Source organism: Rissa tridactyla, chromosome 7, assembly GCF_028500815.1.
Source record: "Rissa tridactyla isolate bRisTri1 chromosome 7, bRisTri1.patW.cur.20221130, whole genome shotgun sequence".
Lineage (NCBI taxonomy): Eukaryota > Metazoa > Chordata > Aves > Charadriiformes > Laridae > Rissa > Rissa tridactyla.
This window is the reverse complement of record NC_071472.1, coordinates 41,819,030-41,846,088: the sequence shown is the minus strand read 5'-3', so window position 1 is coordinate 41,846,088 and position 27,059 is coordinate 41,819,030. Positions and strand designations below refer to the sequence as shown.

At 40.6% G+C, this 27,059-nt stretch overlaps 1 protein-coding gene across 3 annotated transcripts in view; it reads left to right on the top strand.

The window, feature by feature from the left end:
* BARD1 (BRCA1 associated RING domain 1) overlaps positions 1–22,717 on the top strand; it is a 44,354-nt gene extending 21,637 nt beyond the window's left edge. For all 3 annotated transcript variants that reach the window (XM_054210083.1, XM_054210082.1, XM_054210084.1), the window contains 6 exons: positions 145–317; positions 8,120–8,228; positions 9,712–9,847; positions 10,899–10,991; positions 20,040–20,137; positions 20,842–22,717. In XM_054210083.1, the coding sequence (XP_054066058.1) occupies positions 145–317; positions 8,120–8,228; positions 9,712–9,847; positions 10,899–10,991; positions 20,040–20,137; positions 20,842–21,171 (939 nt within the window). In that variant the 3' untranslated portion in view covers positions 21,172–22,717. The remainder of the gene's footprint in view (positions 1–144; positions 318–8,119; positions 8,229–9,711; positions 9,848–10,898; positions 10,992–20,039; positions 20,138–20,841) is intronic.
* Positions 22,718–27,059: the final 4,342 nt, after the last annotated feature.

Here is a 27,059-nt window from a genome sequence, read left to right as displayed (position 1 = left end):
TATCCTTGCATCGTCTTCCCCAACCATCTACTGAGAGGGGTTTGAGAATGAATGTGGTGCTAACTGGTGTGACAGAGGTCCTTCCTCTGAATTCTGTTTCACTTGAGTTTTCTCTCTTCGCTACTTATGGCTTTACCCAACTAGCATGAGGCATGTAATCATGGGCACAAAGAAGTGGTGGAGCTGTTGCTGCAATACAAGGCGTTAGTGAATACTACGGGGTACCAGAACGACTCACCGCTTCATGATGCTGCCAGGAATGGGCACGTGAGCATTGCTGAGCTGCTGCTTTTGCACGGTGCCTCCCGTGATGCAGTGTAAGTACACGTGGGATGTTATTTTAATGGTGGCATTAGCTACAGCTACAACTTCCAGGGTGTATGTTAAGTAAATATGAAGCAAAGCTGGTAATAAATGTGATTTATTTGAAGTGAGGAGGTGGGTGTTAAACATATGCTCTGCTATACTTAGGTCCCTCTTTTCCGGGTCTTTGCTTTCCGTTTTGCCGTGTCCTAAGCTTTTCTGAGGACATCCGAGTCATAGATAGCTGGAGTATTGGAGGCTGTACTAGGAAAGTAACAAAACATGCTTACCCTGTTCTTACACTTTTCTGCTGGCATCTTGTTATAGCTACTGTCAGATCCAAGATGCTGAGCTAGATGAGTTTTGAACTGCTACAGCTGTTTTTTGTCTCTTTACTTTTACTACACTACTTACTAGCATAAGGTGTTTCTGTCCCGACTCTTCTGCCTTCACAAATGGCATAGATACAGGCTGAGATTTGGGGAGTGTTTTATATTTTTTCCATTCGGGATCAAAGCACTTCGTACACTTTTAATTCAAAAAAAACCCCAAGCTTAGAAATGTTTTCAGTTGAATCTTCTATACAGTTATGCCTCCTGAAGATTTTGGCACTTGTGTATAGGAGGTGCTAAAGTATCTGTTAGTCTATGAATAACCCTGCAAGCTATTATTTCAGACACTAAATGTGGCTTTAGGTGTTGTAGTATTGTGTCAGGGCCTGTGTGTATAAAATTTGAGTCCAAAGCATGTTGTCAATAGGTGTGTGTATATAATAACACGATAGAATGAAGTCTTGCATGACACATGAAGAAGCACAAACAAGTTCTGCTTAATCACTTCAGCTCTTGAAGCTCACAGAATTAAGTTACTCTGTGGAAAAGCACAGAGTTTTCAAAACCAGTCCTAATCTTGAATATAGTGGATCTAAAAAACAACAAAACATCCCTCAAATCTTCAGCATGAAAAGGTAAAACGAGAATCATTTCTTCATCTTCACTTTGTTCTTAAAGAAGAAAGACCAGCACATTACACCTTGAAAAGCTGACAGCTTCGGAAACTCATTTTCAAGCCACTTGAATATTGGAAACTCGCTGTGTGACACTTACCACTTGTCTCTCTGGTATTTGAAAGCGTAGCGCAACGCTTTTGCAAAGCAACGGCTTTGATGGAAGGTTCTGACAGAAGTTAGGTACTGGAAGATTTCCACAGCAGAGACTCCAAATGCCAACAGTGGACTCCTCAGGTCTCTTAATAACCTTAGTCTCTGACACATGCGTGAGCAAACGTGACTTCCTATTGAAAGAGGAACTTCTTAATCATGGAACGAAAGACGTATGTAACCCTTAAGCTCTGGCTTAGCTTTTCACTGAGTAATGGTCAGTTGTGTGTTAAAACCGTGTGACGTAGGATATGTCACATCTCTGCAACCAGCTACCTCTTGCAGTACCCTGAAGTATGAAAAATGGCTTCTAACCGTCTTCTCAGTATGCACTGCTCTTGACTTAATCCCCAGGGTGGTTGGAATCTCTAATGCATGGTGCTAATAAATATATTTTTTTTTTCTTTTAACTTAAAATTTTTTTGGGAACAAATTTAGCTGCCTTTAATCTTTGTTTCATTTGTCTGGCAGAAGGAACCACAGGTGCTTTGGCAAAAATCCAGTCCTGTACGCTCCCCCTCTGGAAAAAATGAGGCTTCCAAATCATCTGTAGGCTCTCTGTCTCTGTCTGAAATGCCTGTGACTGTTGCATTGATGATGGAAAAGATTGGGATTTCCTCACACCCCCGTTTTTACAGAGAGCATTAGAAACATAGAGAAAGGGATATACAAGCAAAGTGTTTAGTAAATAGTAAAACTTTACTGACCTTTTCCAAATGCTACCAAGAAACAACAGAAACAAGAACGATATGTCTAAGACTTCTGAGAATCCATCTTGTGCCTCCCTCCCTCCCTTCCTGTGCCCTGCTGGCTTCCGGCAATGAATTGTGCTATGATCTTTCCCTGGATCATGGTTTTTGCAAATATTACAGAGTTTTTCTCCTGCCACTTCTGGTAGTCCTAATTAAACAGTGGTTGGATTTGTCTAGGAAAGTGGATTTGAACCTTCTTTAATGTAGAAGGCTTAAATACTCTTTTTCTAGTGGATGTAGGTGCCCTTATAATGAAGTCACATCTGACAAGAAGCTTCCTTTTCTTCACTGACGTTTTTCCTAGATCCCTGAGACCTACAGACTATGGTTTTAGAAACAGGAGGTGAGCACAGGGTGATCACTTAAGATGGTGCAATTATAGTTCTTTTCAGTATGACTAGTTATAATTGGCCTCTTCGTACTTAACGCAGGATCTGCTCCCCTTCACATTTTTACTCTAGGATCTTTAAAGTTGAAATTAAGCACTGATGAGTAGAACTTGCATTTCTTCTCAAAGGTTTATTTTCGTTAGGAATATATGTAAGGAGCGCCTTAACTTTAGAGGTGTGTGGTGTTTGAGCTAAGACTTTACCAAACCAATTTTGCCAAACTGATAAATTTGTCTAACTTTAACGTGCCTTTTTATTTTTCTGTGTATGAAATTCTTTCTAGTCCTTTTGTGGCTTCTGGTCCTCTTCTGGGTTCTTCAGGCTCTTGGTAAAGTAACTTTCAGTTCAGGAGAAGGCCCTCTTTATCCTCTCAAAGTGATTCTTTATTACCCCACAGGGGTGGGGAGGAAAGTTTGATTAGTTCACTGTGGTTTCTTAAAGTCTTTTCCTTTAGCTAAGCTAAGTAAAACGTGAACATGATAAATGTATTCAAATGTGACTTGAGACACTATGGAATATATAGCATGAAACCCCACAAAAGTGACTGATGTCTTGCCGCGGTTTTGTCCACAGAATTAACTCAGTTTTGTGTCTTAATGTCCCCTGTGTGTTGGAGAGTTAATCTACTGGAAGAAAAACAGAGCCTGTGTTGAATAGTCTGCTTAGAGCAGTAGTTTTGAAATTTAGTGTGATACTCAGTTGTGCAAGATTAAATATTTTTTAAGGATGTGCAGTATTTACTGACTGTATGCCCAAAGGTAGGTAAGATCCCCTGGTCTGTAGAGGCATGTAAGATACATCTGGGAGCAAATTGAAGTCGGAGGGACCTCAGTTCATGAGGTGCACAGGTATTAGCATAACCTTAGCCATCAGACAGCTGAGAATTCGCAATTTCAAATTTAAACCATCAGGGTCACAGACCCATCAAGTACATCTCATTCCAAGTGTCTTTCAGGCTAGTTGTTTTTCTCCTCGCATATTAATACCTAGTGCATTGAGAAGTAACTGTATGCAATATGAAGCAGCTACATATCTTTTGGACCAAGTGAATACAGATGAAGGCTACCTCTTTTTGCCAGAAAGCAATCCTAGGATTTCAGTATTTCTTGGCAAAAAAATTTTTTGGGAAATCTGTAAGATTTAATACTTGTGGCACTTCGTTTGCCCTTTGAAGCTTTCACTGACTGGGAAAGATACAAACTACAAATGAAAAATATTATATGGACCAGTGGACCTATTAATTGTCCTGCTGGTCTAGTTAATTTTTTTAAGTTAATCTCCTACACATAACTAATTTATATTTTTATAGCTTTTTTCATGCGCTTACTCTCTTGAATTCTGTCTCTTTTCCTTGCTTCACAGCAAGCCAAGTGATTTGAAAAATTAGATCTGTGCATTTGCAATTTCACAGTACTTCCTAAATGCTTTCACTCAAATGGGCTATCTTGCCAGTTCTTCATGCACAGTCAGTTTAGCATTAGTAAAAATTGTTGTGTTACCCTGATTTTTTTTTTTAGGTGTGAGTTGTCTTTGAGTAGTTGTGAGTCTGAATCTTGACAAAAAAAACCTGTGGAAATGGTTAGGGATAGACCGTGGTCTTCAATTTGAATAGCATAGGATCAAAAACGGTTTATAACCTGCAGTTAATTCCAGGAGGCGTTAGACCTGTGACACTGACATAATTTTGTCGGCTTTGTCTAAGTCAAGGTAGTGCAGGACTCTGCTGTGCAAGTGCAAGACAGTATGGTTAACTTCCTCCTGACAGCAGGTTAATTAAAACCCTGGCCCTGTTTGGATATCTAAGGCCGTCTCTCTGGCTCCACAGATTAAGTTTTTTTTTCCCTTCTGTCAGGTTCAAAAAAGATTTCTGCTTACCACACTCCCGGAATGCGAGTGCTGACTGGAAAGCCCCAAACTGGACAGATTTCCATGTGGGAAATACAGTACTGCTCTGGGACATGGTTGCAGGGCTTCCGTTCAATACCGAACTCTTTTTGCAGGGCTGGGGTAAAACTTGGTTTATACTCGGCTGTGGAACAGCCAATAACTTCTGGTGTCAAAACGGAGTGGCTTAAAACTCCTGATTACAAAATATTATATAGCCATTGTTTGCTTGTATCAAAAGCTGTGAAAGTTTGGGACTTCTCAAGAATTGACAAGGATGTGTCTCCCTGTTTGTGCCACTGGTTGCTTATTTCCTGAAAGTTTCTGAAACATTTAGAAGGTAAGTGTTAAGTTTCTTTTTGACTACAGCAATAACTTCTGTTGTTTTCATACCTAAGACTTCAGCAATGTCGCACCGTAAACTAAATCCAATTTCTAAAGCTTTTCATAAGAAGTTCTTTGATCTGTCTGTCCTTAAGATATCATCTGTCATCTCATGTAAAGTCCTACTCAGCAGATTACATTAAGTTGCTCTTCATTGGTCTCGCCTTTGTTCTCAGCACAGACATCCTGCTCTTTGATTGGAATTTGTTCGAGCTGTAAGAGCCCTCTACTGACTACTTGGTACCTTGATGACTGACTAATAGGAGACCGCTTGCATCAAAGGGTACATCTGACTCTTGAATGCTTGAAACAACGTGCAAAAAGCTCCACTTGCATTCTGGTAGAGAGAAATATGCCTTAGAAGACCTTATATTCTAGCTGAAGCACCAGAGACACTTATTTCTCTCTTGTAGAAACAATTGTGTCTTCCATCTGAGTGTGGAACTTGTCCTGTTAAGCAGTCATGTATGCTGGACCCATTCTCCACAAACCCAGACCTGTAGTAGGAGCACAGAGAGTTATTGATATTTCTAAAAATGTTCCATTTGTATATTAGGGTGGACCTAATGTGCATGTCTCGCTTGATTTTGTTTTGCAAATGGGATCAAAATTCATTTTTTACTCTGAACAAGGTGGAGGATTTCGCTCGTTCAGCTTGGCTGAGTAAAGACAGATTTGAGCACGCGTGTTTGCCATAAACTTCTGTTTCCTGTTCTTGTGCGTTACAGGTGTTCTTGTGTCTGCATAGATCTGGTCCTTGATGTTGACCATAAGGTTAAAAATAATACACATTCCTAATATATTAAAAATGGTTCCTCAAATAACTGCACTGCCAAGTGTACCAGCTCAACAAAGACTGGGCAAGGTCTCTTTCTGATCATGATTACTTACTTTTGGGATGGTTAGTGGGTGCTTAACTAAAAAAGAACAAATCTGGTTTTCATCCTTTTTCTTTGGCAAGGATGTGTAAATTACAGCAGTACCATACTTGAAATCTGTCGTTAGGATGTGTTCCTTCTCTTAGTTTTTATTTTGTAAACCCTCTTTTCTCCTGTTTCATCTACTTTTTCTCACTTTCTTAAAGCTCAGCAAGCTGCTTTGTTGCAAATTTTCAAAACTCTTAAAACCATGCCTTGGGCTGGTGTTCCTGTTTTCAGACCTCAGCTCCCAAGTTTGTCAGATTTTACTTCAATGATGCCAACTTTAACATCTTACGAATAGCCATTAATTCTTCAGTGCTGCATAATGACAGGATAGCATTTTGCAATACACTGGTAAGAGGCAACTGAAATGATCTTAAAAATGCAGAAAAAAATTTTAAGTGAATACACAGGGAGTAGCTGGAGCTTTTATTTTTACAGTTTAATTGGCAAAAAATGTTCTGTATTTAACTGTGATGGCCTATATGTTTATCTATGGTAAACATTCGTGAGTTTTTGGTTTGTTTTTTTTTTTTTCCAACAGTCAAGGATCTTACTGTGACTTACAGGGGGGAGACACTCCCAAACCTCTGCTACTGATGCGCAGTGATTTCCTCCCCCTGCTTAGTTCACAGTGAAAGGTCAGCCATCTAGTCTAAAGGTGATTTTAGTCTATGTGCTAATATTTTTATTTTATTTTCCCCGCCCCTCTCTGGATGCATTGTTTAAAGGAACTCTGCCCTGCAGCAGTTTGAGTCAAATATGGCCCTTATTTAAAGAAAGGGCAAAGCTACCCTGATGGTGCATGACAAAGCAGGAACAGCATGACAATATTTAATGGGCTACAACTCCCAGGGCTGGGCTGAGATTTAACCAATTCTCTTTTAGTCGGCAGAATTTGTGTTATACTAGTTCTGTGCTCATTAGTAACACAGAAGAGCTTGGGGTTGGTGATACTGTAAAATTAGCAATTGTAAAAATACCATCCCAGAATCTTCTGTGTGGGACTTTTGTGGATTGTTGTTTTCCCGGGAAGCTGTGTTAGTGAGCAGAGCTCTGTCGGGAGCCGGGAGAGGTGCTAAGGGCAGATGCATCCTTCAGCTTGGTACTGGTCAAAGCCCCCCCCCATTAAGTCAGAGTGAAGACTTAATGATTGGAGGTTCTCTTTGGGCTGGATTGGGTTATGGTCGTATGTGGAATTCCCTGTAGATCTTCCTAGATTCCTACTCTGCACAGCAGTGTGCGGCTAAGAAAGACACAGCGCTTGGAAGATGCAGAGATTTTTTGACCCCTTTAAATGTTTCATTGTTTGATGACTAAGCTTGCTGGATTTCAGATACTGAGTCAGGGCTATGTTCTCGGTGACAAGCTTCCCCTTTCTAACGAGCTCTTATTATGCCTTTTGAGAGCCAGAGCTACATGAGGTGGGGAGAAGAGGATCAGCTGGAATCACCATTATTTTCGCAAAGGGCAAAGCAAGCAGAATATTTCCCAAAAAGTACTGTCAGAGGATCGTGTTTGTTAATGGCAATTATACCTGTTCTGCAGTTTCAAGCTTTCCTCTGCTCACTCCTGTCCTGCAGCTGCAAAGTTGTGTGAAGAAGAGATAGAAGCCATGGCTGTGCTTGATGCTGTGTTTATAGCAAATCATATCTGTCTGAGTAATGCCAAAAGAATGAGGGAGGAAATGGGTCTTGAAGCATATCTAATAACCATGAGGTGCCACAAAGGATGAATAGTGTTCAACAAAATTGGCAACCAACTAAAATTTGAATGAATTGGCTGTAACGTGCGCTGTGGAACAGCACACTGAGGGGAAAATGAGATGCATGCTCAAATTTTGGAAGTGCGAGGGAGTCACAGTTCCCCAGTAGGAAGCAGGTAGCTTTTCCCATAAAAGCACAACCACATCAAGCTCCAATGTTTAACACAGATCATAGAATCTTCTGACATGGCTTTTATGGCAAATGGGTAAGCCAAAAATACATTTTTCTTGGTTATAGGACTGCAATGAAAGTTTAAAGCTGAAATTTCTGGCTCTTGCAAATGATAACAAAGTGTCTCTGGAAACAGCTTTAACAAGGACTGTGGTTTATTTAACTGAACACACTGCTCTGAACATCCCTTACTCCTCAGCTGAATGCAGCAGCTTGTAATTCAGTATCCATCTGTCTTGGATGCAGTTCTTACTTGAAGCTTTGTGGTTTTTAGCTGAAATTACATATTAATAAGAAACTGGGAGGGAAAGCTACCCAGCTAATGTGCCCAGTTAGTTAAGAATCAAGTCACATTTTATTTACTTAAACCCATCTGTACTTGTTTTGCCAGTAATATATTCGGTCTGCGGCCTGTGGACTATGCAGAAAGCGAAAAGATGAAGTCTGTGCTAATGTTACCAGTGAAGAATGAATCATTTTCACTTAACCAGCCCTGTGAGGTAAGCGTGTGTGGCTTTTGTTTTGGTTTGCTTTTTAAAAAAACCATAATTTTATCCTGTAAATATTGAAGGCTTGGACCTAAGTACAGAACATCACCTGCCTTAACAGGGAGACTTTAAATAGGTTGGGATGTTAACTTGGACAATATTTCTAGAGTGTATGCGGGACGCTTACAGGCTATGGTATTCTGTGTTATCATAGCTTTATCTGGGAAAACAAAGAATGCTTCTTGTAATGTGGCTTCATTCTAGGAGAATGAGCACTGTGTTATTCTTGAAGTATTGTTGATTGAACATGCTATTGTTGTTGTTTTCTGTGTATTTAAATTTGTTCTACTTGCCGAACTGGCTGAAAGCAGCAGCAGTCTTTACTCCAGGTGCTTTTTGTGTGCCTTTAAAAGGCTGTTCCAGTATTGTCCTTTGTCCAACAGTGAAGATGTTGAGAGCAGTTGAGAACAGCTTTTCGAAGATTGTTTTGGGGGTTTTGTTTTTGTTTAACCCCTCTTTTTGCCAAAGATTTCTCAGGATTTGTGACCAAAATCAGGTTATTCAGACTTAACGAGTTACTGCATTATGAAATGCTTTGTGCTTCCTAATGAATGGTGATTAAACTCACCTGGCTGATACAAGTAGTCCTGTTCTGCTCCAGGGTATACAGCTTGTTGTGATCCCTCCTCACTGAGGTAATAAGATACCCATTGGGCAAAAGTAAACTGTTGGAGCTAAATCGGCAAGGATATGACCGTTCCTCCCACCTGTAGCAAATGTAAGATGCAGCTTTTCTGTCTCAAACAAAACACTCAGCATTTGTATTTGCGTTGGGATGAGTGTGTGCCAGCGGATGGTTACCAGCACCTACGAATGACTTGATCCATGTGGAATCTGGGAATACTTATGAAGACCCAGGAGCTGAAGTACCGCATCTTTGTCAGCATAAAACTTGAGCAAGCAGCTCCTCTTACTTTGCCTTAGTAGTATCTGCATAAAAAAAACCCCTTAAGCATTCATTACTTACAGGGCAATGGATTAGGGACTGTTTTAGTAAAAGGAAATGCAGGTGTTTAATTATGTAGCATATCTGTTGGTCATACTTCACTACAAGTAGGAGGCTTTACTGCTTCATCGGGAAATTTGGTTCTCCTTCAACACCGCAGTCAGCAAGGCTGTTTATACTATGTTCCACCAGCTAAATGTGTGCATACCAATGTCTTAAAAAAAAAAAAAAATAAAAGCAAGGAAGAAAAAAATTGATGCACAACTGTTTTGGTACCTTGCTTAAGCTAAATGAAGTACCTCTAATGTTAAGCTTTTTTCCTCTAGAGCTGTTTTTTTATAGAGAGATTTATTTATGGACCCTGCCCACTAAGTTTGCCATGAATTGTTTTTCAAAATGCTTATTCTTTATTAAATAAATCTGTCAAGTTAGTTGCTTTCTTTATGTTCCCAAACATTCAGCTTACTGTAGGACTTTCTGTTCATGCAGGCACTAAGCCCTAGTCAGCAAACAGACGGACCCCTTGTTCTGCTGGGAAGCAATCTTAGTTCCAAGCAACAGAAGTCGCTGATCAAACTAGCAACAGTTCTGAAGGCTCAAAGGTGTACAGAATTTAACAGCAGAGGTATGCAGTCTTCTTGAAATGTCTATGTCTAAACATGAGTAACTACAGTTCTGCACTTTATCCTTTAAGATACAAGCTGCAGCAGGGTTGTTTTTTTGTCGTTCCTAATAAGTGCAGTTTCTGAAATCCCCGAATTATAGCAGTAGTAGAACAATGATGTCTTGTGTTGCATGTAAATGCATATAAAGCCTGCCTCGTTAGTGAGGCAGGAGACTTCTGGGGGAGCCACAGTTTGACATGGTATTATCTGTTATTTAAAATCCATAAGTTCTGCTTGAAGACCTCTTCTCTTTACGCTTCTTTTACCAACTTTTACCGAGATCTCTGCTCATATGAGACATCCTGTAAGGTTTTTGTCTTGCAGAAGTGAGTCTTGGGCAGATGCTGCCTTTAGAAAGAACATGTCACTGACTACAAGTTGACAATTTTTTTTTCTCACGTGTTACCTTCCTTCAAATTTTGTTCTTCATTAAGAGGATGGGGCCAAATTATGTGGCTTGAGGATCTTTTTTTTTTTTGTTCCTTTTTGAGGGGGGGGTAACATTGTCTTAATCCCTCCTATTAGTTTTTCTTTGGAGTGATGCTTCTCCTGCTTGTAAAAGAAATGCTAAGGTAATTTTCCCCTACCATCTTTCACACCCTGATTAATACTCCAGAATTATGAGTTGAGTTGTGTTAGCTTTGTGTTAAAGCAGTGAGATTCCATAGTAGGATTCCTGTCAGAGTTAAATATAACTTTAAAAGGACTGGGAAAAAAAAGTACTATCCTGTAAACCAGAACCTCCTTTGAAGAGTTATGTGTTAGCTTAGAACTATAAAAGCATGGCTTCCCTTTTTCACAGCAAGTATATGTTGAAACCCACAAAACTTCTAATAGCGCTTCTACTTACTCGTATGTTAGTCTCAAAAATCACATACTTGTGCTGGAAAGAGTGGTTCATAAATTATTATAGTCTGTTTATTATTTAAATGGTGATTGATTGCTTTTCAGCCAGGCATGGCTCTTGATTTTTACGTGCTTTTACTTCTACCGATGTAATCTTTCTCCTAGTAACTCATCTTGTTATCCCTGATGCTCCCATGCCAAGTACTGTCAAATGTATGATGGCTGTTCTGACTGGATGTTGGGTCCTCAAGTTTGAATGTAAGTATAAAATATATGGGGTTTTTTGGGCTTTGTAACCAGAAATTGTAGATGGGATTCCAGAGAAAATTTTCGACAACTGCCCTCGTATCAATACTATCAACATAAAGTGTTAGGGTTTTATTTTTTAATCTCCTGAATGACTAGAGATTTAATTAAATACAACTACTCCTTCCTTGGTAAATGTGTTCATTTCATTATTAGAGGTACTGGGTAGGTACTCTAAGTATCAGTGGGGAGTGAATTTGTACATTGCTACATTAAGAAGGATTTGGAAGATTAGAAAATATCCTGGGAGAGGAGGAAGGAATTTATTAAATTCTTGGATTTCTTATAAGCAGCTTCCATTGAAATTGATAGGAAACTTGCGGTGTGTGATCAAGACCTGCGTACTGGAGTGTTCTTCAACTAAAATAGTAACTTCCAGGGAAAGATGACTTGCATAGCGTGCCCTTAGCATGAAACTAGTTTTGATGTCATCCTTCATGCAATCTGTAATTAGTTTTTATGCAGTGCCTGCTTTTTTTTTATACAGCTGTTCTGTGGACTTCCACCCCAAATTCTGGGTTTTATTTGTTCATTCTAATGTGTTTCTTAGTATCTGCTTTCATTGTAGTTGTAAAAACCATCTTCTTCCCCTTGACCTTTATGGCTAAGTCCTTTTAGCTAATAAGTACACTACAAATGAGTTAATCATCCATGGAAAACTCACAGACAAATTTAATGCCAGTTTTCTACTGTGTGACTAAACATCAGAATATAAGGGTTCTTTAAATTTTCCAGACGCTAATGCTTATGAAGGCACTGCTTCAAGCTTCAAAAGATGCATCATAGTTTTTCAAATAAGACACATCATCAGACTCTTTGAACCTTGAACTTTTGCACAGTGTTCATTTGGCTTCCAATAGTCAGTGGACTTGTTCCAGGCTTTTTTTTAAAGGGTCTGTTGAATTGGTGTCCCCTCAGAAGTGTTTTCTATAACACCTACACCTGTTTGTGGCCTTATAAGCATTTGCAAAAGGAAAACAGTTGTGGCCAGCAGGTCAAGGGAGGTGATTCTGCCCCTCTACTCCACTCTGGTGAGACCCCACCCTGGAGTATTGCGTCCAGCTCTGGCGCCCCCAACATAAGCAGGATATGGATCTGTTGGAGCGTGTCGGAGATGATGAGAGGGCTGGAGCACCTCTGCTATGAATACAGGCTGAGAGAGTTGGGGTTGTTCAGCCTGGAGAAGAGAAGGCTCCAGGGAGATGTTACAGCAGCCTTCCAGTACCTAAAGGGGGCCTACAGGAAAGGTGGGGAGGGACTCCTTATCAGGGAGTGTAGCGATAGGATGAAGGGGATTGGTTTTAAACTGAAAGAGGGGAGATTTAGGTGAGATATTAGGAAGAAAATCTTCCCTATGAGGGTGGTGAGCCCCTGGCCCAGGTTGCCCAGAGGAGCTGTGGCTGCCCCATCCCTGGAAGTGTTCACAGCCAGGTTGGACGGGGCTTGGAGCAACCTGGTCTGGTGGGAGGTGTCCCTGCCCAGGGCAGGGGGGTGGCAGTGGGTGGTCTTTAAGGTCCCTTCCAACCCAAACCATTCTATGATTGTGTTGTCTTTGTGCTGTGATTCATACAAATAGGAGTAGCTTCTTGTTGAATATGTGACATGGAGAAATACTGTTTATGCTTAAGCAAGCAGATGGATTTAATAACCTCCAGAGACTTTGTTGATAAGCAGAAGGGAAATGGTTTCCTGTTTGGAGGTAGGGATGCTGCAGGAAGCTCAGAAGGCCCAGAAGCAATGTTTGGGTCGTGTAACTGGAAAGGATGCGTGCAGGTGCTCTGAAACGATATCCCGTTTAAGACTGAGTAATCTTTTTCTGTGGTGAATCCCTTTGCGGGCTCTTGGCTTCACTCAGTTCAGGAGGTGTGCGTACCTTCTGTCATACGTGCTAGGGTGGTTGTCCTTCATTTCATCTTCTTGCTAATCAGATGCTTAGAAAACTAATGTTGCCAGTAGAGGTATGTAGCTTTCTTTAGCTGAGTGGTAGGGAGATTTAATTAGTGAGACCTAAGTTTAAATCTTTGTGGAAGAACTTTTATATTTAGAAGAGATTGGAAAAGAAAAAATAAATAAAACCGTGGAGGGGTTATTCAGGAAATATTTTCTTTTTTTTTTTTGTTTGCAGCTGAGTTTTATTTTATGTTGTTAGTACTGATTAGTACAATCCTGACTGCTAATGCTCCCAGCTTAGTAAGCAACATACTACTTAAAAGCGAGTGATTCTCCTCCCTAGTGGGAAATGTTAGTAATAACTCATGGGGTCTGATGCAGCTAAGTGCCTATAATTAACAGCACCACTCCATCTGTTCCCACCAGTCTGTTATTAGTCTTCTTCAGAGTCATTACAAGTTAAAGATTGTTATAACAAATAATGGGACTCCTGCTGATGGAACATTTGTCTAGGAAAAAAGAGGTCTCTTCTTTTCCATAATTTCTCTCTTTATTTATTGTGGCTTCTATTGGATAAGTTTCCTTAAATGTTATGCAAATAAACTTCCAAAAGTATGTGCATATTCTGGCTTACTTCTGTCAAAGCCACTGCAAATAAATTGAAGGAGTTGCTTATAGGTCAGTGTTCTAAACCATTCACTTGAAGTAAATTTATGTTCAAAAACTTCACTGAAAAATATTTGAAAAAACAAAGCTCAGTGTAGCACTTAATGAAATGCTGACTATGCAGAAGTATTTGAATATTTTTTTTTTTTACTATAAGGTAAGCTGCATTTGACTGTTATTTCTAAAGTTATATTTATAGCCTACACATAATTACACCACTTTTTTAAAAAAAATTGCACGCTTGCAAAAACAGTATTTCATATGAGAGTGTATTTCTTATGTTAAGTCTTCCGTTATAGCAGGCTTTCAAGATGTGTTTCTCAAATAAAAAGCAGTTTCCTTCTCTTGTATAATTCTACGGTGCTTCCCTTTCTGTATGTCTATACACACCGATATGGCATGCATTAGTATCAGTAGAGAGGCAATGTGGAATTTTCCAGCAGAGTTTGAGCTAAATCTAAGGCCTCTAAGTATTAGAGAGCCAAGATTTAAATATGTATCTTGGGTTTTGGGGTTCCCTTTTGTCTTCAGGTAGAAGATTAGGATGAAAGGATGTTACCACTGAGCAATATTAGATATTCACAGAAGAAAAACTTCACCTTACCAGCAGTAGTTCCACATTTTCCATATATAATACACTGTCAGCAATATTTTCACTTTCAAAGCAGCACAGAATTCAATTGAGACACTGTTGTCACTGTGCTCCTTGCCCTTGGCCATATCTTTCATTGGTTTCATTATTTTATTGCCTTCATTATTTCTGGGACGGTAATAGGGCACAAAGTAGCATATCATTATCCTTCTGCAAGTAGGCTGAGACAAAGATTCAAGTATCACTGTGTTTCCTCTGTGCTTTTTGTAGAGCATAGAATAGTGTAATTAAAACCAGCAGAAGTCTTTAATAGCTTTTCAGCTTGTTTTTTCTTAAACTGATTGTCATCTGTTAAAGCAGGGAATGAAAAATGATCTCGGTAACGATATGCATTGAAACAAGCTCGTGTCAGTCTTTGCAGCGAAGAGTCTGGCAGAATTCTAAGCATCTGATTGCTTATTCCTCCTTCTGTTTTGCTTACCTGGAGCAGCAGCAATGATTCAGCTCTGATCGTTTAAAAGAATGCAAAAAAACCCCCAAAAAACCACAAAACCAACACTGCTTTTCCTGTAAGGATTCGGAACAACTGGGAGTTGACTGGAAGAGCTAGAGGATTGCTTGACTGGCATTTCAAGGCGAAAGCATCTTTCTGAATTTCTGGGAACAATAGCCCGTCCTTGTTTAGGCTATTAGACAAGGGAAATGCAGAGCTGTTTGAGCTGACTGCTTCTCAGGCTAGGGCTGTCTCTCTTCCATGCATAAACATCTTTTAGATAACAGGCTGATACTCAGCAAAGCCCTCCCTCCTTGAAACAGCTCAAAACTTTTGATCGCTGGAGTTTCACACTTGTTTTGCAGTTGGGGACTTGCTTCAGCTGCATCCTTCTACGAAATGACTCGCAGCTCTGTGGGAGGTGGTAGAAATACCTAAGGTGCACGTGCATGTTCTTGTCGTATTGTGTGTACAGCGGAGGGGAACATTTCACGTCAATGGGGTCTGAGCCTCTGCACTCCCACAGTGTCTGCACCTTCTGCAAATGAGGAGTGAAACAGTTTTGCTTCAAAGTCAGCTCAAGTTTAGACTGAAGCTGCCGGGATTTTGCAGCGGAGAAAATGAGGGCAAGGATGGCTGCAATCTAGTGTTTGCCTTTGTCATCAGAACGGGGAAGTGGGCTGGTTTGAAATTAGGTCTAGAAGAAAAGGAAACCATGTTTCCACTGCTCCCCCTGTTCTGTGTTATCCGGCGGTTGAGTTTATCATCTTTAGAGATTCCTTTTGTTCTAATTCAGTTTTGGTTTGAAGAAAACCTTACATTAAGGAAGCCCATTCTGAGGCAAAGGATGGGCAATATTACTACTTTCATTTAAAAGCATGGGAGAGGATCGGGAGCGAGGATGAGCACTTCCAGTGGAATGTAACCTGCCTTCTGCACCTTGGGAATGGCTAATGGCAAATGCTGGTTTCTTAAAGAAGGTAGGACACTTGGGGGTTTAAGTGAAGTAATTATTTTCATATTACATGCTCCTGGCTTCTGGGAATTGATGTTTAAGGACTTTCTAAGCATCTGCTCCATCAAGTTTAATAAATATCAACTGGATTAACTTGTTAATTACTGTTCTTAGGCAAATTCATTTTAGTCTCTGCAGTATCTTGTGTCATTTCCATGTGTTGGAAAAGTAGACCGGTCTCGTTTCACCAAATAAGATCTCTACCTCCATGAAAATGTGTGATTCTGAAGTTACTTTATAAGCATATAAGACACAGAATAAAAATTTCTTTTCTGTGCTGTAGCAGAGACCAGTAATACTGTTCATGGGAAACAAACTGAAGCTAGTCATGCCAGATCCCCCTAAGGTTTTCTCTCAGTCCAGATTCCCTCCTTTTCTTGGAAAATAATCTCACCAAGCTTTACTCAATCTGCAGGTAAGTCTTAAAACTTAGTGCAGAGCGAGCTGAGGAAGTTTCAGTTGCATTCTCTACGAGATGTTGAATGTGTAGCGTCTTATCTTCTTTGTTGCTACCGTGTATTTCTAAATTACTTTTGGCTGTTCTAAGAGATTTGTGGGACTAACCCCTGCTCTTTGCTTTATTAATGCAAATCCAGCAAAACTCCACTAAGGCTAATTGAGTTACTGAGAGCTACCCCTGGGTATCTGCGGGTGATTACAACTTGTTCTTGGCAACCAGTTCTTTTTGTACTTCATCCTGTTTAAATTGTTTTTGCTGATGCAGTTAGTTTCATTATAAACCAATAAGACTTACATGAATAAGGATTATAGGGCTCTGATCTTAAATTTTGCAAGTAACGATTTCTTTATTTCCAGTACTAATAGCTACAGTCGTATCAAAGGTCAATTAACGATACCGTTAGAGTGGGCACCCTTTTAACCTGCTTGCTCCTTATATACCGGAAGGTGAGAAGGTAGGGGCAGCTGTTCAGTGAAGTAATCAGGATCAGTATAAGTAGCGATGCTTTACTGATCTTGCTAATGAGCAGTATTCTCCTTGCCAAATGTGGTGGCATCAAGCTAAAATGCGGTTGTATTAAGCTAAAACCTTTTTTCTGCAATATTTTCTAGGGGCCTTAATGCAGGCTCGGTTTTTGCTACAATCTGGTGCAAATGATCTTGTTTATATCTACAAATTGCAAGTGTGAAACCACCTGTCTAAGAGGCTTTTAAACTTCTAAAGTTCTATATTTCTAGGGAAGAGACTCGCATGGCCCCTCTGCATGTGTGATCTCGCCCCAGTGTTGTCTTCTGTCAGGCAAGCTTTATTAATGAGCGTGTACGTGCTTGAACTGGGCATTACAAGATAGCTCTGGTCTGTGTGAAATGGAAATATGCCACTCGCCTTGGTACAAGTCACCCTGGTGTGGGTAACTGATCCAAGAACTACTGTGATTAAACTGGAGGGCCATTAAAGCGTAGTTGCAATAATCCCCCTCTTCTCTTTAGGGAAAAGAACAAGTTGTGTGGTGATGAAGCCATGTGGGTGGCGATGAAGCTGCAACCTGTAGTCCAAGGGGGATCAAAAGAGACTTTCAGGGCTTTGGAACCGTTGGTAAGGGAATGTGGAGCACAGGTTACTTTTTCCTCTCTCCTCCCAGTTGCGGGCAGGGACACTGGAAGAAACAGACGTGTCCAGTCTGTTAATACATGGCTCCATGACTGGTGTTTTGTTAATGGGATGGCCTACACAGCACCAGGCTGCTGGCCTCAGATGGTGTTTGTCTATCTTGAACGGGGAAGGTGGTCTTGGTTCACGAGTTAGCGGGACTCATTGACAGAGCTTTAAACTGGGTTTAAGCGGGGAGGAGGGCAATATCAGGCTTACCTGTGACAAGCTGTGGGACAACAGGCAACAACTAGAGGGAGGGGATGCAAGTAAGGGCCCACAGCCTGTTGCTCTGAGATGTGCTGACTACACTGCAGCACACTTGAAGTGTTACAGAGATGAACCAGGGGCTCCTGAGGTAATAGGAGCCAAGAGTGAAATACCAGTGAAATATCCTAAAGGAATTAAGGAATGTTCCTCTAAGAAGGTGACATGGCTGACCTGGGCACTGAGAACTTATGGTCATGGCTTTTTATCCTATCTGAAACGTACAGCTTTTGTGCCACAAATGTGTTAAGACGCAGATCAGTTCTGATTCTAGCTGGCTGAGAAAAGCTCAAATGAATGAGAATGCTGATCATGCAGTCGCTGGCTGGGCAAATGGTCTCTTTGCATATTTCCAGTTTTTCAAGGAAACCTGTTTGTCTTGTGGTTCTTATAGTGAAAACAGGAGACATGTAGATGAGCATCTCTTCTTGCTTGCGTGGAGGATTGTCATTATGCGTGACAAGGAACTTTGAGGCTTATAGATTCCTCAGAGGACTTGGCAGTGTAAAATGGACATACATATGTATGTAAAACAGACATAACCTATTGTGTGTTTTCTCCTAAAACAGACATTCCACTGACGTTAGTCATTTTCATGATTAATTTTTTTTTTCCCCCCAGGGAAGTAACAGTACAAAAAGATGTCATAGTCTTTTGTATTCATTCAGTCTGTTATTGCTTTCATGTCAAATTTCCTTCATTTACTGATGCTGGCGCTGGATGCTCAATTTGTGATGTGCTCATTGTATAAAAGCCTCAGCTTTGTGGTGAAAGTCCTTGAAATTGAGCTTTTTATGGTAGATTGAAATAAAACATGCTCTTAATGAATGGACGGTTCTGTTCTTGAGACTAGATGAGACGGGTTTTCCTTTATTGTAAGTGGCACCCATTAACATCTGTATTTTTGTGGAAGGAAAGAATAGCTGTGTAAGTTAGGCAGATTGACACAGGAAGTCTTGTTGAGTTGTGATGATAAAAAAAAATAAATAAAATTGAAACAACTTTTAGATTTATTTTTGAGTCATGAGTACTTTGAAAATAAGTTATCAGTATTCGTTGCCGTTATCCATAATGAATATGTAGGTTGCTTTTCCGGAAGATACATAACTAGGTTGCCCTTCTAGTTTTGTATAAGTTTGTGTTAATTTTCATTGAAGGAATGAATAACTGCAAATAACCAACATGGAGGGAGAGATATCTTGTCGTAGTATTCAGCCAGTTGTGGTTTTCTGTATAGCTTTATCTTTTTTGATGTAAGTGCATTGGAGGACTTGTAGTAACTAAAACATGAATTCACATTGCATTTTGTGAGTTTGTACGAGCTGGTGGTAAATTGCTAACAGCTGGCTTTTGAGATCTCTCTAGATTAGATGTTCCTGTCTGTTGGCTGCCATGGGATCCAAGTACCTTCCAGGGATCCAAGTACCAAGTATCCAGTGATCCTTCACAAGACTATGGTCTTGGGCTTTCTTCTTTTTTAGGATCAACCCCCCGCATTTTACTTTTGTTTTTCATTAGCTTGTTGTTTGGTTTTTGGTAGTGTTTGTTTTTTGGGTTTTTTTGTTTTTTGTTTTTTTTTTTTTTTTTTTTTTTAATACTATGGGCTTCATACTTAAACAGTAGGATTAAGTTGCCTGAGTAAGAAACACTGTGCAAGGAGTGCTTTAAAAGTTACAACCTTGACAACATTCTAAATCCTCATGGAACAGTTTTCAAAATCAACTTTGCAAACTTTCTTTCTTGGGTAATTTTTATTAATGAGTGCAATGTATGTGCAGGCAAAATGTTCCATCCTTGAATGGGTGACCACAGCCATTTCTCTTGCCCAAGTGAGGTCAGGTAGTACGTTTAACTGGTGTTAGTGATACATTAGCATCAGCGCATTCTGTATTGGAAAAAATAACTAGCCTTAAAACAAGGTAAAACCACGTTGACTTTAAAAGGCAATCTCATTATGCAGTGGTGGTAACAAAAACGAATGCTGCTGTTAAACCCTAGCATAAATCTCCAGTTTGTGCTGATCTTGGAGACCTTGAAATCCTATCTGATTTGTTATTTGAGGCTATAGCTGTTCAGAAACAGCTTTTGTGCTTGCTTTGTAATTGCTCTTTATCAGGCAATTGCTTCCATTTCATAACTGCAGAGTTGGTTCTACACGCTGGCTTTAAGCTTCCAAATGATCAGCAATTTGACATTTGACATTAAGTGGTTGACCTTTAGTGGGTAAGAGGAAAAGCTACTAATTCCTAGTGTTTACAGCACTGATTTTAGCGTGATACTGCGTCTCTCCATCTAACTTGCATCTTCAGCCACTGTTCTAAATTTTTTCAAGTTTAAAAGCAAACTGCTAAAGCACACAAGCTTTGATGCTATGTTTTTGCATTGTGGGTAATGCTTTCATTTTAGTGCAAGCCCCTGTTAGAACATGGGGTCTCTAATCTTTGCTTGCCTTATTGTGATTTTTGTAGGGGTGCGAGCCTGTCTACAAACCGCAGCACGAGAACAAGAAGAGAAGTATGAAATCCAAGGTGGCCCACAAAGAGGGCGGCTCAACAGAGAACAGCTGGTGGGTTTTATTGCTTGAGACAGATTACCTTAATGACCTTTGATTCATGCATTTTTGCCCTTTGCCACATGTGCAGGTGCAGCGGATGTAAAATTTTAATGTGGTCTTGTACAGAAATTTGATTATGTGCAAGGTGATCGAAAGAACTGCGAACACCCATAAAGCTGTCATTTTTCTCTATTAGTGGATATGTTGCTATAACCTTGTCAGAGGGAGTGCTGTATTACACTCATGGAAGAAGCTATATGGGACAGGAGGTGATGCTGCTTCGGTCTTCTCTGCTCAGCTTTAGAACCTAGTTGAAATTATCTGAAAGCTGAAAGAAAAATGTTTTTATTGCTTCTTGTTTCCATATAGGGGCACTCATATTTAACTGGGTTAATTTCTGATTACTTTCTGGATTACACTGGAGAAGTTCATTAAATGTATTGTAACAGCAGCTGTAAATATTCCTAGCTCATAGTTAAACCCTGTTGTGCTGGAAAATATTTAAACATAAGCAAGAATTTACCTTGTAAGCAACTTCTCTTGGTTGCACTGAGGATCTTAAACGTTAAGTTACTCTTCTAGCATCCAGTGTTGGTGGTTACTTTAAATTGTATTTTTTTTTTGTAGGCACAGATTGTTCCTTTCCACTTTTTTCATGCATGCTCAAGTTGTGCAGTCCTGTATTTATACTTTTTTTTTTTTTCCCTTCCACTTAGCTGCCAAAGTTGTTTGATGGATGCTACTTCTATTTTATGGGATCTTTCAACTGTCACCAGAAGAGTGATCTTGTGGAACTGGTCAAAGCAGCAGGAGGACAAATTCTGGTTAGGCAGCCAAAACCAGACAGTGATGTGACGCAGACGATCAACACGGTGGCTTACCATGCAGAATCTGCTTCTGACCAGAGATTTTGCACTCAGTATGTAATCTATGATGCGTCTTCTAAATTCAAGCCAGAGAAAATTCGTCAGGGCAAAGTCTGGATGGCCCCCTCCAGCTGGCTTATAGACTGTGTCATGTCATTTCAGCTCCTGCCTGTAAAATGAAGATCAGTCGCTCATGAGCAAGGCTTTTAAAATGTGGTGAATCTTGAGCAGTCGGAACACTCTGGTAAACGCTGGTCTGAAGCTATGATTTATGTTTTGCACTTAGGAGAGCTTTGACCGTTTAAATGAGTTACTAAGATCACTGATACGCTGGCATAAATGAACATACAATGGAGGAGAGAGATAAATATACTGCATTGAAAAATATGCCTTGGGTTATTTAGTAGGCTTTATTTTTGCCTTTGACTTAACTGTAATAATCACTGACATTTTGTAACTAAGATTTTTGCAAAACGAAACCTTTTGTATTCTTGATTTAAACCAGCCCTTTCTGGGTGATAGAGCGTGACCCTGTTTCTTTTGTGTTTAGTACCCATTGACAAGGATCTACTGTATGTGTCAAGATTTCCCAGCCAGGCCAGCTATTGTATTTTTTTTAAAAAAGGACTCTCTGGATTTGAACGTAGTCATTTGCCGGTGTAGACATCTCTTCTGTCAGATGACGTGTGATGTTTCTTATAACTTTGTACAACTGAATTTTGCAGGAAATTCTTGGCATGCGATAAGCCTCGTAGAAATTAGAGTAGAACTAATGGCCTGAATTAATTTGAAAACAGACAATTTTGAAAAGTCTATCTTTAAAAATCTCAGTCTAAAACTCCTTATTTGTAACAAGAGTAATCCTTTATTCACTTCTGTCCTTTCATGCTTGTAAATGTGTAACTCGAATTCGATTCTATTTTCTAAAGGTTTTTAAGCATCAGGATCCTTATTAAATTATTATATAAAAAAATTTGTTTGTAAATGCAGATGGTTGCTATCATGGTTACTTTAATGAAAAAAAATTAATCATGTCAAAAGAATGATGCCTCCCTTTGCACAATTGTACTTAAACTTAGCCCGCTGCATTGGAGCAATACTGGACCTTTCATATTTGTTACAAAATTTCTTATAACTGATCATAAGTTATTGTCAGAATCTTAGTTCCTCACTCTGTGCTCCTATGTCATGTGTTGCATCTTTTGTGTTGCCGCAGTTCATGAATTCATAATTTAAAAATGGTGTCTCAAATAATGTACAATGAGAATGATGGCTGTGGGATAAAACAAAGTTTCTCGTGTTTGCTTTTGTATTGCTTGTAATAATAAAGCTTTTGGTGCCGGTAAGTTGGGAGTATCTTATTGCATGAGCTTAGCTGCAGAATAACTATATAGTCCATATGTATCTCAGCAGGTAAATGGAAATTTAAGTACTTTTCTGTGAACTCGATCCAGCTGTGAAGGTAGCATATTGCTCTGCAAGAGCAGCTCTTCAGTGCAGGAGAGTTGTTTTCTGTAACCATTGCCACCGGAGATCTTATGCCAATTTTCAATGTGCTCTATAGAACTCTCTCAGGCATAAAGCTCTATAGTTGGAACTAGACACTTGAGGTATAACAGGTGGAGTTTTCAATAGCATCTACTAGACTTCTGTAGCTGGAGTATCTTGATCTATCACTTAAGCTAGACTGAATCATTGCTCTTCACTAAAGGCGTTTCTCAAGTACTTGCACGTCTGTGCGAGCGAGCAAAAATGCAAAGCTCATTAATAAATGGAACAACCCATGGGATGAATGTGTTTTGTGTTTTTGTGCAGATAAACACTGGCAGCAAATAAGGTACCGAGTCGATACGGTGTGGACTTGGTCATTTATTTTAACAATTGTAGCGCATTTTCACTTGGCATTTCATAGCGCATCAATATACCTAATGCGGTATTCTTTGCAGAAGTAGCAGTGAATCTCTGCAAATTTCTTAAGAATGGAGCTTTTCTGCTGTGTATCAGGAAGAAATTTGGCCCACTAGTAATCAGTTCTGTGTCCTAAAGTAGAGGCAGCAGATACACAGATTTTGAGAGCCATTGTTCCTTGGCAGCTGAAAAGAAACTCTGTTAGAAAATTGCCATCAATTTTTTAAATTTTTTTTTTTTTAAGCTACACTCTGAACTCTTCCTAAGGTCTTGTTCATTTGAATCAAGTCATGTTTTAAAGCAGAATTACTATCAAATCACATTAAGAATCCCTTCATATTGTCCAAGGAGTGATCCTTACTTTACTTCTCATAGAAGTGCGCTCAAGATTAACTCTGGCCCGTCTCCTTCAGGTCTCTTCAGGAATTCAGAGTCTGTGTGTGATCAACTTACGCAGATTTACATACTTAAACAGCTTGAGAGCTCTGCAGTGAGTGGGCTTTGACGCCAGAATGGCAGCAGATGTCAAACACTACTGAAGCAATAGGTAAGTACACAAAAGCTAGAGGTGGGTGACAGACCCTGCTTAATTCAGTCTTGCTAATTGTTAAAAGCAGAGGGATAAAACATGTCTAAACAAAGTCTCGCAGTAAGGATAAATCAAGTCCCTCAATCCCTTGGATGGATTTTGGCTTGTGAAGGCGAGGTTATAAAATCATGAGGGATGTGGTAAGGGGTGCGTAGGGATCATTTCTCGCTATCTTTTGTGGTCCAGAAGCAAGGGTGCGTTAGAGGAGGGTGGCAGAAGGCAGGCTCAGAGTAGCAGAGGTCTTCCACGCAGTGCGAGTAGGCTTGTGCCACCAACAGCCTGGTTTGGGTGCTCTCTATTTTGGCATAGTCTGAAGCAAGGAGTAGTTGAGTTCATCAAAGAAAATATGTTGAAGGGTAGTAAAGAACATTAGCTATAATGTGATTTTGTATTAGTATTCTCTTGCTGAAGTGCATATACTTAATGCGCATTGACGATTGGGGCGTTTGAAGAGGTAAGAGTCCAAGATGTCCTCTGGATTATAGATGTTTTTATTCTTGGATTTATACCTCAGAAATGCAGCAAATCTCAGAAAGACTAATGATTTTCAGGCAACTTCCCTTGAAATTTATGTGTTTATCTCATTATGAATTAGTTGATCTGGGACCTGCTAACGCTTTCAGCAGCAATGTCTGGAGTTCAGGCTGTGGTTTAAGAATATATGAAGCCTGGCCGGTTTGATTGATTGCTTTGCTTTTGTTTGTTTTGTTTTGTGTGGGGTTTGGTTTTTGTGTACGTGTATTGAAGTGAAAGATACTCAAGAGTATGGAGGTTGCATCACTGTCCTGGGTGGGTCCTGGGGAATATAGTCATAGAATAGCTCATAGTTTTGGCTGGTTCTGCCTCTCTTTGGTTACTTGTTTTCAAAGTTCTCATGGGTTTTTCTTATCCCTAAAATATCAATAGTTCTCTTTGGACTTTGCTCCTCCGGCTATAAAATAAAATCTGTTCTCTGTTGCTGAACATTGAGGATTCATTTGTTGCTTTGAAATACTCAGAAGTGACTTTTCTGAGGTAGAAGCAAGTGGCCCAAGAAGAGAACTTACCAGAGCAACTCAGGAGAGCTGGATGTCGCATGATTTCTGCAAGTGCTTTAAGGAAAGAACAGGCAAAGGAGTAACACCAACCAGTGGTGACTGCTTGTGGTCTGGAAGTAGAGCTGGCATGTCTGGGAGGTGCTCAGGGCCTGTTGTCTCGCAGTCCTCTTCCTGACAACTAACAAGCATGGGAGGGTCCAAACTCTGGCATCTTTCTAGTAACAAAGATGTCAGTGAGTGCTTGACCAACTGGCTTCTACGCAGCCTTCATTAGGCTTGAAGAAAAGCCCCTCTTCTGCTCTGTCACAAGGGTCTGAGCTGGGCTTGGACCTGACCGGCTGTGAGGGACTCAACAAAGTTATCCATGATCAGCCTGGGTGAGGCTTGCACAAGGAGGAAGAGCCATTGAAGGGAAATAATTTAAGGAAAGGAATAATTCTCGGCAGGGAATTGAAGCTGGTTGTATTCCCTGCCCAGGTCCAGTGTCTTATTTAAGGCTGAACTTAATCTGTAGCAGCTATTTTATGCTGTAGTCTTCCAGCAGATCAGCATTTTGGCTAATGAAATGCTCACAAATATCCTGCTCGGGACAAAGATGTCTGTACAGAAGCCACAGACTGTTGTAAAACTAAATGTTGGTGCGTATTACTTGGAGAAAACGTAAATGTAGGGGTTGTCTGGTCCCCCTGCCTCTGCGTTCTGTGCTGTTTCTGATCTGTGTGGGCATGCTTTCATAGACTCATAGAATGTGTTGGGTTGGAAGGGACCTCTAAAGGCCATCTAGTCCAACCCCCCTGCAGTGAGCAGGGACATCTTCAACTCGATCAGGTCGCTCAGAGCCTCATCAAGCCTGGCCTTGAATGTCTTCAGGGATGGGGCCTCCACCCCCTCTCTGGGCAACCTGGGCCAGTGTCTCACCACCCTCAGTGTAAAGAACTTCTTCCTCATGTCTAATCTAAACCTGCCCTGCTCTAGTTTAAAACCATTGCCCCTCGTCCCATTGCTACATGCCCTTGCACCCCCTTTCCTATCGGGGTGGTAGAGGGAAGAGTAAAAATCAGTTTATACCTGCCAGGGCTGTGGTACCAGTAGAGCTTCTGGGTAGGAGCATCTGTTCCTGTGGATCAGCTGAATCTCCAGCAAAGTTTGGGTAGCGGCATCTTGGGATCCTGTTGAGGACAGGTCTATAAAACATGGAAGAGCAAAACTTTTCTTTTTCCCTCTTTAAGCTATTTTGTACTTCAGCACTGGAGGTTCGCCTATTTTTGTTCTTGGAAATGGGGTGAATTTGATGTCAGATTAATTGGTATTAATCAGTTTGGGCCCTGTGTCCTTTTTCTGGCTTTCTGCCATACTTTGCAAGAAAAAACAGTTTGATGGAAAGGTTTGAATCTTTCTGATACCAAAGCGGACCGCACCATGTTGCAAAAGCCAACAAAGTAGGCTTAAATATCAATTTAAAAATTCCAGAACGAGGTCTTTGGACAGCCAGGTAGGATTGGCTAGGAAATGGGCAGTGGTGTCTCGGATGGAACAAATGAAGATTCATCTGTTTTTAATAGCAGTGCAGCATGTTCTATCCTTTCAGACTTGTTTGATTTAAATTAACGGTAGTTTAACTAGTGTTAAATTGCCCTTAAAAGCAGAAGAACATTTTGTGCGTAATCAGATGGGGGAAGAAGGGGAGGAAGGTTCCCACCTTTCTTTTTTTTTTTTTTTTTTCTTTTTTTTCCTATGAAGAAGATGCATTTTCTGTGCTTCAATTTAATTCCTGGCAGGAGGTCTGGGCTGATGAAGTAGCAGAGAAACATCAGCTCCTGCTGCGTGTTTGAGACACGGGTGTCATTCACCGAGCGGAGATGCTGAGGCGGTGACGGGCCATGGGGCGGCTGGGTTGTGTGATGCAGGAGGGGTTGGTTGCCATGTCTTGCTCCAGTGGATGCTGGAAACCTCGTGCACCGCAGCTGGGAGAACTGACCCACCCACTAGTCACCCACTAGTGATGTCTAGTGCGTTTAAGAAGCAGAGAGGTTTCTTCCCTGATGGGCACAGCTGTAAATCACAGCAGCCCTGTCTCAGGTCTGAGTTTATTTTGGGGCTACATCTATTTGGCTCGTGGCAAACATGCTGGGGAGCAGTGCTGTGCCATGGGGAGCAGTGCCGTGGGAAGCACTGTGCAATCATGCACAGTGCCTGCCTTCACAAGCCCATAAGCTAAACAGATACACGGTGAGAAAGGAGTTAAACATATCTATCAAAAATGGGCTGTGCGGCGACAGCTAAGCTGGCTGACTTGCTCAGCTTGCTGAACTGATAAAAAAAATTACTTCTTTCTTCGGTTATTGTGGGGCTGGGGTAGTTTCCTGCTAGTTTAGCAAAATGTACTAATTCCCAGAGAAGTCAAAAAAGTATTTGGTGGGGGGAGCAGGTGTGAGACTGCTTCTTTTGGCAGGATTCGTCTGGGGCGCAGTTGTAGTGCGACGGCCCCTGAAGTGAGGTTTTCTGCTTCCCCTGCCCCCTCAGTGTGCTCCACA